Here is a 12540-nt window from a genome sequence, read left to right as displayed (position 1 = left end):
AATATGACAATGACTTAGTTTTAATCAATATTTAATAGCTTTAATCATAAATATATCATATAACACGATTTATTCTGAAATAAATATGCATCTAATGTAAGACTAATATAATTTTTGTTTATTAATTTGAAAACAATCAAAATTTACTAGTAATTTTCAACAAAAATACTCCTATATAAAAGTTTTAGTAGGATCAAATTTTTAGTCAACTTCATAATATTCAATCACAAGCAATTATAACAACCGAACGAAGGCTAAATAGAATAACTCTTATTTTTCCATCATGATTAATATTATTTGTGTGTACTTCTTCAATTCAGCTGAATATTATATTAAATAACAAAAATTAATAGTTTTAATCAATATTTATAGTGTCCATGAATTAATAGTTTAATTAAAAATTTTATTGATATTTAAAAATCAAAATTTAAAATTTAATTTTATAAAATTAAATATAATATTGAAATAAAAAACAAAGTGAAGGATGACAAAATGGAAGAAGAATGATAATTTTGAAATAATATCAAATTTAGTACATAACAATAATATCAGATTTAAAATGTTAAAAATGTAAAAAGATCAAATTGTCCAAAACCCTCAAAAACCCCCAAAAGGGCATTTTCATACCAAAAAAAAGCCAAAAGGACCAATTTTGAGATAAACCCTTAGTCCAGGGACTACTGACGATATTTTTAAAGTCCAGAGACTATGAACGAGATAAACTCATAGTTTATGGACCATTTTTTAAGTTAACTCAAATAAATTAAATGTGTTGCACTTGGCACTCCATAAAAAGCATGCAAGTCGACAGAAAAATGATCCCAAATAGAGCCTCAAATGATTTTGAGAACGACAACTCTGACTTCCACCAGTTTTTTAAATTGATTGTAAGAATAAAACAATTTTTTTTTTTCTCTTGTTCCAAATTCCAGTTAGTGTTTGAATGGTTTGGATAAATAAATCATTCAATTCCCGCTAAAGAATAAAGATTAATATTAAAATGTATTTAACTAATTAAGTGTATCGTCATAATTAATAACTAAAACTCTCGAGAAATGTTAACAACTGAAATGCGCTTCTATCATCTTATTCTATAATTTCTTTTTATAACTTTTATTCATATACAGATTTCTTCCTTCCCAATTTGCGTTTTGAATAGTTGATGCCACAAGGAGTGGAAAATAACACCAAAGCCCAAAGATTATTTATATCAGGAATGAATAACAGTTGAATTAGTGGGATCGTCGATTGTGGAAGTTTGGAATTTCATTTTGCTATGATGCATTGGAGAAATTACATAAGTTATTGGATATTTATGTTTTAAATTTTAATTAATTAGTGAATTAATTAATATGAGGTTAGTTAATATTCAACAATTCCTAATTATTCAATTTTAAATATTCGGTTTGTTACTAACTTGTAGTTACGTCGAGTTTATCAATTCGTAATTAAAATTTATTAATCCTTTTACCGTAATTGAGTTAGGATGAATGTCTCCAAAAAGAAATATGCAAAGTCATATGAGCAAAATAACAAACACTCAATCACACGGCCACACTTGTGTCGGCCCGAACTCGTTCATTTTAATAAAAATAATTATTGTATAATATTTTTATCCTGATAAATGTTGCTATTGAAAATTATTGGTTTTGTGCATGCATGTAAGTTGTTGTATTAATGAATAAAGTGATGCAAAATGTATTGGTTAATTTGGTTTAATCGAGTCGGGTCGGGTGATCTGTCCCTTGTGCGCCCCAACAAGTTGATCAATTTTCCTGGATACAATTAATCATTTAAATCTTTTACACATTATTATTACTAGAAAGTACTTATTTGTTAATTAAAAATATGACTGTCTTTTAGTCATTAGTGGAAATTGATGCCCGAAATAGAATATACCATTTAAAAAATGTGGTGGCATGTGTGTATTGTAGTAAGTGGACAAATTAATTAATTTCAACGAGGTACAAAACGCTACTTAATACTATAATATTAATATAATTAATGGCTTCACTTTTCTTGCTAACGATTTAATTTGTTAACCCTACCAAAGTATTACTACTACACTGGCGCGCATAGATTTTCCAGAAAGCATTTAAAAAAAACAACAGATCATATAATGATATACTAATATATACCCCAGATATGTGTCGTCTTAGAATTATTTCAATAAAATTTAATGTAGGAATATAATAATTTGTAAGTGGGAGTGGGGATGAAGTGGTGGCATCCACCTCATTTTTGTCCATCTTTTCGGGGACCCTTTCAATTAAATCCCACTTTCACCACAACCACTAAAGGTTATATAATTAGTTTTATCTTCTCTAGAGTGTGCTAAATAAATATCTTGGGCTAGGAGGTATTTCCTTCAGATCTATATGTGTACAGTGTTTGAGTGCACATTTAAGAAAACAAAATCTCAAATACGTTCACTTAATTTTAGATAAAACCTAATGATGTGAAGTCATAGAGGGGAAAACTAACAAGATGATGCAATATGCCACTATTTTTATTAGATTGATAGTGGTATCATTATCAACCAATAATATACAAAAACATTTGAGAGGCAGCTCATAATGTATCACCATTCACCACATTCTATCACTACTTGGTTTCAACGCCTCATTCGATGGCTGAGTTATTGCCATATTATATATTTAAACAATATTCCACAGTTAATAAATACTAGTTGTAAAATAAATTGCTTAATAAATAAGAATATTCAGCACAAAATACTATAGTACTTAGTAACTCTGTTATCGTTTGATACTTCGATTACTCATATTATCTACAAATTCAATGGCTACGGGTGAATTATTTATTTCATTTTTAGGATTCTGATTTTTATCGATATTCTTCTTGTATACTCCACATAAGCAAATCTATATATATCTACTCCGTATTATTTTAAATTGATGTTATGAATTCATAATTAATGATGGCAATTTATATAGAGTAGAAAACTTAGAATAAATATTTTTAAATAAGCGCTTAGGTTTGAATTTTATAAATATTCATATTAAGTCCGAATGTGTCATATTTGATAGTATGTCAATAAAATTTGCGGGTCCTACATATGGTTTTTAAATCGACATACTAAAAAAACTTATCTTTTAGGAACAAAAAAAATGACGCAATCACTTGCATTGAAAAATTTTAAAAAATAACAACAATTTAGGATAAAAAGAAAAGCGTCTCTAAATTAATGACAAATTAAGTTAATGTTTTATTTTTTAAGAATGCTTCCATTTGCGTCCTATAATTTTAATCGGGACACCAACAATAAGAATGTTTTTTGAAGCGTTGATTTTATATTTAGAAACACTAATTAGCATCATTTGTATTAAAAAATATTCTTAATGATTTTTTTTAATTGTAGTGAAGCTTGAATATTTACCGAAATGTATGTATTATTGGTTGACAATAATGTAAAGTTATTGTAAGTTTTAAATAATGTTCAAAACATATAAATATTTTATAGGTATTACACACATTTTAAATGATAATGAAATTGCATGATGCAGCTTTCGATGTAAGCTACTACGTGTATATATCTTTTGCAGGCTAAAGTGAAAACAATTAAATTGTAGGAAATTGAATTTCCCCATTAATAATTATCAGAAGAAAGAAATTATTGCGACCACCTTGGGTCATTTATCTAGGGGTGGGAATACGGATATCGGGTATTGGGTTTATCCGTACTCAATCCGATACCCACCGGGTATTGGATACCCAATATCCAATTTTATGGGATTGGGTATGGGATTGGATATTGAAATTTAAGATAAATCGGATATTGGATAACCCGAATGGGTATTGGGTATTACTCGAATATCCAATTTATTATTTAAAGAATTTTTTAAATTAGGTTTAGCCATTTTCGGCTTTAACAGCTGGGCTAATTTATTTACTAATTACAACTTACTAGGTTAACTTTCTTTAAACTTATATAAATAAGTCAATTTCTCTTACGCTAGGTCACGGCTTCTCCAAACACTCACCTCGCATTCATCCTTTGGAATAATTATTTTGACTTTTGAATTATATTATCAATTGCTTCTACAGTTTAATTAAATGCGTAACTTTTATTATTTTATTTGCATATTGCATAACCAATTTTCATAAATATAATCGTATACTTTAAAATAAAAGTGACCAATTTTTTTCTAATTTTATACTACCAAATAAATGCAACATTAAACATATTAGTTAATTTAAATATTTCTATATTAAATTTTAATTAGTTATTAACGCGCGTAAAGAGTCGGGTATTTGGGTACCCTATACGTCGGGTATGGATACTTGGGGCGGGTATTGGAGTATACAAAAATATATCGGGTCGGATTTTGGATAGATATTTAAATGATTTTCGGGTTTGGATATCCGATTTTTTCGAGTCGCGTATTCCCACCCCTACATTTATCAATCACAATATTTACATAAATGTCGCAGAAACAAACATTCTTTCCCCTTGCCTCCTTTTATGTCATATTACTATTAATTCTTGGGCCCTATAAGTGGAATATTAATGTTCTCCTTTTTGGGGGAAAGTTGTAAATAATTACTTTATCTTATTTTCCTGCCAGAATATTCAACTTGCTCTCCAAGCAAATGGAAGATCTACCCTTTTTAGATTCTTCTTAGCTAATTAAATCAAGTCCACAATCACAAGCAGCATCACGAGTCACCACACTATCTGTCCATCATAAACACTACTATCATAAATATAATAACATTGTCATAATATTTACCACTAGGCCTGGGTAGAGCTACATGACTTACTACTTTTGAAAGAAATTAGGGTGAAATTACAAAACAAAATGGAGGGCTATGTATCAAAGTTACACCAACATATCAACCACCAAAAAAAAATCAAAAATAGTTAAAAGGTATGTATGAAAAGGAAACCGCACTTGATAATGGGGTTGCATCATATAGCCACATTGTCCTATCAATCATAAAAATTTAATTGCAAACCACATGTATGGTGCTGATCGCTTCTTCCATCGCATTCAAATCTCTCATATTTATTTACTCAATTCAAACGCACTACAAATAGTATATTCCCCGCTGAAATGCCACTATATATACACACACGTCCTTCATTAACAGCCTCTCAAACCACAAAGAGTTGAGACAAAATGAAAATGGAGAAAGAAGAAGTGAGAAAAGGGCCATGGATTGAGCAAGAAGATGTACAGCTTGTATTCTACGTGAACTTGTTTGGTGATCGCCGATGGGATTTCGTTGCTAAAGTTTCAGGTTTGAAGGTTGGCGGGAGACACAATATATAGGTAGGCCTGTTTAGGGCAACGGCCATCGTACCCCCAAATCAAAAAAACCAAAAAAGAAGTATTAACATAAAAGTTTGAAATTGTTTTCTTGTTACAGGTTTGAAACGAAGTGGCAAGAGCTGCAGGCTGCGGTGGGTTAACTACCTTCACCCCGACCTCAAACGAGGCAAGATGACTCCCAATGAAGAGCGTCTCGTTGTCGAGCTTCAGTCCAAATGGGGAAATAGGTTAATACTTTTTTTTATTTTCCCTAATTTTATTTTATTTTTTGGTTTTGGTGTTTCTTACAGTTTGATTTGATCATATTTAGGTGGTCGAAAATTGCCCAAAAACTGCCTGGGCGCACAGATAATGAGATCAAGAACTACTGGAGGACCCATATGAGGAAGAAGGCTCAAGAGAGGAAGAAGACGAAGAAGAATAAGAAAGTGTCATCTTCTCCATCCTCGTCTTCAACTTCTTCTTCATCGTCATCTTCATTTTCCAACTCCTCCTCCACCCCCAACAGCCCTAGGCCGGGGGACTCTGCCTCTGCCCCTGCCACAGGGATAGAGGGGGAGAGGAGTTTCTACGACACTGGTGGGGTGGAACTACCTACTCTTGGAGAGAAGAACAAGACTGGTGGTTTGGAGGTGGAAGTAGGGAACAAGGTATACTCCATGGATGATCTATGGAAAGAATTCGAATTTTCGGAGAACTGCCCACTAACCTCACAAACAGTGGCTTCTCCCATATGGGATTACTGCCCAACTGACTCTTTGTGGTGTATGAGTGAAGAAGAAAGCAAGATGTTGATGATGCAGCAGCAGCAGCCTTTCCCTTTTTATAATTATATGATTGGCTAACTAGAAAAGAAGTTAAATTTTTACATGAAAAAAGAAGAGAGGAGTATTTTCTCATAAGGGAATGGGGGTTGTAATTAGCTCTCCTTGTATATTTGGATTTAGGGTTCTTTTCTAATGTGTATTGTTGGCATTTCTGTTTCAAGTCAATGTAATTAAATCATGCATCTTAGCGTGTGAATACTATAAAGAAGTTAATTTCATGCTCAATAGAGGTGGCTTTGCCTTTATATAAATCGATTTTATTTGTTCGAATCACAAAATCTGTGTATTTCTTTTGGATTGAGCTTGGTAACAGAAGCTTTGTGAAGAAAAAATCGGCATCTGAAGTCTACTTTGCAATAGGTTACCACAAATATAAGATACTCCTAACAAAATAAAGAGTTCCACACAGATGTAATCAAATTTCAAACACAGCACAAACAAAAATAGCATTCCAGAATAAACGCGAATATTCTTTAGTTTATCAATGTAAAACCAAATAAAGCACAAACAAAAATAGCATTCCAAAATTAAATATGATCTGCACGAATACAACTTTACATCAAAATCATATTCTAAATCTTAATTCTGTTATTGTCCAGTGTGGGAATGTACCAGTAATGCTGTAATGGGATAACTTTTTTCATAAATTGGAGTGTTTTGTGGTTACTTTAATAAAGTGGGGATACGTATTCATCCAAATCCTTTCCAGTTATACAAAAGATATACATTTGCTAAAATATTCTTCCAAATCCTTTCCAGATTATACAAAAGATATAGATGGACGGGAGCATTTACTAAAATACTACTACTGCTTATTTTTATTTTCATCAACGCACATCATTGAACCACGTCGCTACAACTTATATTACTGACAGATGTTGTCTTATGGAGAGTATATCTCTAATGATAACAACTTCATTAAAATGAGATTATGTACAATACTCATAATAACACCACACATGGGGGAGGTGATTTACAAATTATCTCAAGCCTCAGTAGAAAACGGTGTGCTATACAATTAGAGTTTAAAATACAAGGGAAAACTTTGCACAAGAAATATAAATATTATAATCATGTGAAATAACAAGATACTCCAATGAAAAGAACTACTGCCATTTCAAAACTGTTCAACAAGTGTTTCATATAGTTCAGCAAAATAAAAAGAGTTACTGACATTTAAAAAAAAAGTAAAATTCAAATATCCGATGGTAAAAATAATTTAAAAATAGAAACAACTCTGCTACATGAGACTCCCCATGATGTTACTTTGGATATTCAAACTCTAATTGATGAGAAGACAAAAAAAGGGCCAAAATACAGCTCGTTGCTCACATCCAAAATCATATTCAGTAAAAAAATCCAAGAACTTTACCGCCAACATTCTTTCTGCGAGCTTCTTCGTGATCCATGATTCCAGCAGACGTTGTTAGCACAATGTAGCCAAACTGCAATCAGGATGGGTAAATGATATTTATATATTTCCACTATTTAGAATCACAAAATAAAATCAAGAAAGTTGTGTCCATTAGTCTTCACCAAGCAATGAGACTTCATGGAATAATATCTATTAGTACTACTAGTTTTCAACAAGTAACGATATGTATTGGAAAACATTCTACTGAAAGATTTACTCGGGTGTGTTTGTTTATCTAGTAAGCCATTTCAATTCCAAATTATACCTGTCTTGATGGGAGCAACCTTGCAGTCCAGGGCTCAATTTCTTTCACACCAACATCAAAGCGGGGGCTGATAACACCACATTTGTTTAACCTACCATTCAGTTCCACCACAATCTTTCCAGATCTGTGGTCATCAACATACTCAAACTCTCCAATGTATCCTATAACACCAAATTGAAAAATGAATTACTTTACATAAAAAGCAAAGAACCTAGTGAATAAGATGTTCTGAAGGGGCATACCATGCTTTTGCATGACAATAAGAAACTTGATAATGACTTTGGATGAAGGCCTGATCATGACCTGACGCTTCCCTCTCTTTTCAGCATTATACATGCTCTTCAGAGCATCATTAAGAACACTCACTCTCACCATCTTGTTCTAGTGGATTCTGATTAAATAAGTGCGAGGATCAGTTAAGTGATAAACATCAAAGTTCCATAAGATTAAAACATTCTTAAATGTATGATAAGATTTAGTCATCAATACATCCACAAGTTGCACACAAACAATAAACTAGGATTTTGAAGAAACAATGCAAACAAAATAGTAGTAATAACATTCAAAACTATCTAAAAACTTGCATCAACATCTAGCAAACATCTCAAAATAAATACTACTAGGAAACAATACAAACAAAATATAGTACATTATTTGATATCAGCGACATCATGTTGTTGTGCCTCAAAATGCACTCCAAAATACTATTAACTCCATGAATCAAAACAAACACAGAGTACATCGTTACTGAATCCTTGACCTTAACTGTTTCAATGTCTACGAGTATGTCAAAAAAATCGGCAGAATATTTCCACAATTTGGATCACGCTTAATACCAAACACAAACACAAACGCAAATAACTGCAAACCAGAATGTAGCAACTCGATAAATGGATCCAGAGCAGTCAATTCATATAGCATCGAAGTGAACGAAACAAGCGATCAGCCTATTTACCTGAAAATTATGACGCAGTGGTTGCTGCTGCCGGAAGAGCTAGGGGTTCGGTTCGGATTCGGCAGTGGAGGAGTAAATTGTTTAGGGTTTTGAGGTTTATGTACTCTAATTATAATGGGCTCAAATCATTCAGCCCATGAGAAATTAGATTTGTTTATTTACGGATAAAGGTAATCAATTTTTCTCAATTCTGCAATCAAAATTAAAACTAAATATTACAAACTAAAACACGACATTTCTGTTGACAAAACATTGTTATTATATTATATTCTGAATTTTAGTTAAAAGATGTTGATATTTGGAACATAGCTTTGTTGTCGTAGCATAGTTATTATTTTAATTTTGACTGCTATAATTAAAAATAAAATTTTAAAATAAAAGGAATGCAAAGATAATGTAGTGGGTCATTTCCTCATTCAATTATCCATCAAAGGAAAATATAACGAAAAAAGCAAAAAATTACAAAGAAAAATTTTAAATAGGTGAAAAACATAACGAAAAAAGCAAAATTACAAAGAAAAATTAAACACGGTAAAGGAATGTGGTGGTTTAGTTCCTCAATCAATTATCCATCACAGGGAAACCAAGCATGAGCATATTTAAGAGGGATAAAGACAAATAAAGGAGATACAGTCAATTTAATTAGTGGTAAGATAACAAAGAAAGTAATCTAAACATAATACTTCTTCCGTCTCTTAAACAATTTGCCCCTAAACAATTAGTGGCCCAATAACAAGTTGTTTATTTAAGATTACGAATTGGGTTTGGATCGGAAACCCATTTGATAGGATGGATATAGGACAATTTGGTTTTGGATCTAAACTTTGGAAACATGAAAATATTGGACTTGGCCGAAAGGTGGATTTTGTACCATATATCTATTGACTATGGCCTTGAGTTTTAAATTTTAATCATGTGCTAAATGGTAGCAAAAGTTAAAACCTAGTATGTTAATTCTATTTTGGTTTTACAAAAGGTTTTCCGGATATTTGTGAACTCTATATATTTTAGAAACTCCAAATTATGATCTGTACTGGTAGTAATTTCAACAAATGATAAAATAATAGCAGCAAAAAATGCTAACACAGTGTCAACAGTTAATGTTGTGTTGACATTATGTTGATATTAAAATCTTTATATTTTACACTGTGTTGACATTGTATTGAAATTGTGTTAATACTGTATTGAATAATTTGAAATTTGTACAATATATGTAGTTTTCGTTTTATTACTAATCTATCGGCCAATATATAGAATTACCTTTACAATTATATATTATTGTAATATCTGCTAGCATCGTTATATTTTACTTGGCCAATTTAATAATGCATAGATCTGGAAAGAAATTTTGTTTTTTTTTTTGAGAAAATAAATTATTTCGATTTCTGATATTCTCTTGCCTGATCACGTATTCACGTGTGATTAGATAATTGGAAATGAAAATATAATAGTGTGGAATTAGCTTAATTAATGTTAGCTTCTGTAACAACATGTTTAGTTACAAATAGACAAATTATCTCAGGTCCTTAGAGAATTAAAACAAATAATAACCTAAACTATTTAGTAAATATAAAGGATAATGATAGAATGCACAAACTCAATACATGGTACAAACTCCAAACTTCTCAACACAGTGTCAACACATTTTAAAATTTTAAGATCTTGACAACACAAAGTCAACTATTGACATTGTGTTGTCATTTTTTTGCTGTTGTAATTTTGTAATCTATTGACATTTTCTAACAATTCAAATCATAGTTTGGAGTTTGTATAATCTTTAGATATTGTATTTGATCACATCCTACTTGAGAAGATAAAGAATTCTTTTTTTTTTCTACATTTTAATTTAGTTGGTAGATGAGTTAATCCTGATTACTCATTTATACAGAATGCAGGAATTCTTGAGTTATATAAGCAATGAGGTCATCCATATCCATGGCTCAATATCGTCTCATTCATTCACTATTCATAGGTCTCACTGCACTTTTTACCTCATCTCTTAACTAAGAGATAGCACATGCATCCCTCCATCTCTTAACCATCTCATCCATTAACTATTCATTCAATTTCATTTTTTATTTTTATTTCCAACAAATTCAATTAATAAAAACACACTTCATTAAATAAAAAAAATTACAATTTAAAATCCTAAAAAAACAAAAAAAAACACATAATTAAAATATTTTAAAAAAATAAAAAAGACATAATTTAAAATACTAGAAATTAAGAATTGCACACTTAAAACTACTCCGCCGGCGAATCATCCCCCGAAGGCGGTGGCGGTGCACCCAAGCTAGATGGAGGCGGAATACCAAGTTGACTTGCCAGATACTCAATCCCGACAAGATGGGCTTGATATTGGGCAGGCGTCATGCGGGAAGTGTCAGCTATCATGGTGGTGAAGTACATGGACAACGGCCCTTGGGAGCCCGCCTGGCTTGATTCGCCTCGGCCCCTCCCTGCGCGAGCTCCAGCCGTCTTCGACGCCTTGATCCCTTACGGCTGACGTCGTATACCGGAGGAGTCCCCTGCATCGGATGTCGGGAACTCAACTTCTTGTGAGGCGTTGCCTTCCCCGCCCTCAATAGACGAGTATTGGCCACCCGCCTTGTGCTTCGTGCGCTTCAAGCTCGAGCACGTGTTGGACTGGACACCGCCAGCCCACCTATCACCCTCTTTGACCGACTGCCAAACATCGGCATGTTTGAAATCTTTTTTGGTGTCGGCTTTAAAGACTAGCAAAGCCGCTCTCAGAATGTTGGCTCCACCGGCCCACTTTGGTAATTCTCAGTTTCATTCTTGTAGATCCTACAAATTTTTTTGATATCTCTGTCGGCTCGCTCAAAATGACTGCGAAGCATCTTCAAGTTGCGGCGGCAGGCCCCCTTCGACTTTTCCTTGTTGTATACGTCGGTGACCTTATCCCAAAAACACTTGCGGGTTTGTTGATTCCCGACGATGGGATCGTACGACGTGTTGATCCAAGCGTCGAACAGAGCCATCGTCTCCGCGGAGCTGTATAGATGACGACCTAGGTCCTCCTCCTCTTCCTCCTCGTTTCCTCCTCTTCTAGGTCCGGTCGGAAGGTTTTTCAGAGTGTGTTCCTCCAGATTATTCTCCCTAATTTGAGATAGTCCCTGCGTTTGCCCATACCTCGGGGCGGAGGCACGATAGCAGTGACGGACGCAAAAATGAACGGGAGTAGGGGCTAAATTCTCAAATTTTACCTTAAAAATAAATTTGTAGGTAACTTAGATTATCAATAGGGGCTTTTATATAATAATGTGTATAGAATATGCATGAATTTTAGAACTTTATAGTAGAAAATAATTAAAAAAATGAATTCATTAAGTGTAGGTCCGCCAGTGCACGATAGTATGCATCAACTGGAAAAGATGGTGTTTGGTACGCTGACGTCGACGAGCCTTGGGTGCCCGGCGACGAACCGAAACCGGAAGCACCCAAAACATTGTACATGCCCCCCCAGCCGACAAACGCGTTCAAGTCGAAGCCGCCCTCGTCGCCGGAGTTTCCGTCGCCAAACATTTTTGCAGAAATTGGAGAGGAAGGATAGATGATATGATAGTGATGCGAAGAAAAAAAGATGAGAAATGTGGGTTTGTGTGTAAAATGATTTATAGAATAAAAAAAGAAAAGAAAAGAAAAATTTACTGTTACAAACGATAATATTACCGTTTAAAAATTTTAATTTTAATTTTTTTTCTGGAAAATCAATTTTTTTAAAAAATTTATTTATTGAGTCAGAATGACGACGCCCACTCGCG

General features: G+C 33.0%; 2 protein-coding genes across 2 annotated transcripts; one reads left to right on the top strand and one right to left on the bottom strand.

Moving 5' to 3' along the window:
• The first annotated feature begins 5112 nt into the window (after nucleotides 1–5112).
• LOC125219327 (transcription factor MYB59-like) lies at nucleotides 5113–6346 on the top strand. Its single transcript, XM_048121276.2, has 3 exons — nucleotides 5113–5262; nucleotides 5392–5521; nucleotides 5605–6346. The coding sequence occupies exons 1-3, from the start codon at nucleotides 5142–5144 to the stop codon at nucleotides 6137–6139; spliced, it is 786 nt and encodes a 261-aa protein (XP_047977233.1). The 5' UTR covers nucleotides 5113–5141; the 3' UTR covers nucleotides 6140–6346.
• Nucleotides 6347–7210: 864 nt separating this feature from the next.
• On the bottom strand, nucleotides 7211–8900 carry LOC125219135 (small ribosomal subunit protein uS8). The gene is made up of 4 exons (XM_048121016.2): nucleotides 8756–8900; nucleotides 8043–8191; nucleotides 7801–7961; nucleotides 7211–7566 (listed from the first exon to the last, which is right to left on the bottom strand). The coding sequence occupies exons 2-4, from the start codon at nucleotides 8173–8175 to the stop codon at nucleotides 7468–7470; spliced, it is 393 nt and encodes a 130-aa protein (XP_047976973.1). The 5' UTR covers nucleotides 8176–8191; nucleotides 8756–8900; the 3' UTR covers nucleotides 7211–7467.
• Nucleotides 8901–12540: the final 3640 nt, after the last annotated feature.

This window comes from Salvia hispanica, chromosome 1 (assembly GCF_029641045.1).
Source record: "Salvia hispanica isolate PSC_SH4W2 chromosome 1, Shi_PSC_v1, whole genome shotgun sequence".
In the NCBI taxonomy this organism is placed as follows: domain Eukaryota; kingdom Viridiplantae; phylum Streptophyta; class Magnoliopsida; order Lamiales; family Lamiaceae; genus Salvia; species Salvia hispanica.
This window is presented reverse-complemented; position numbering and strand designations above follow the sequence as displayed.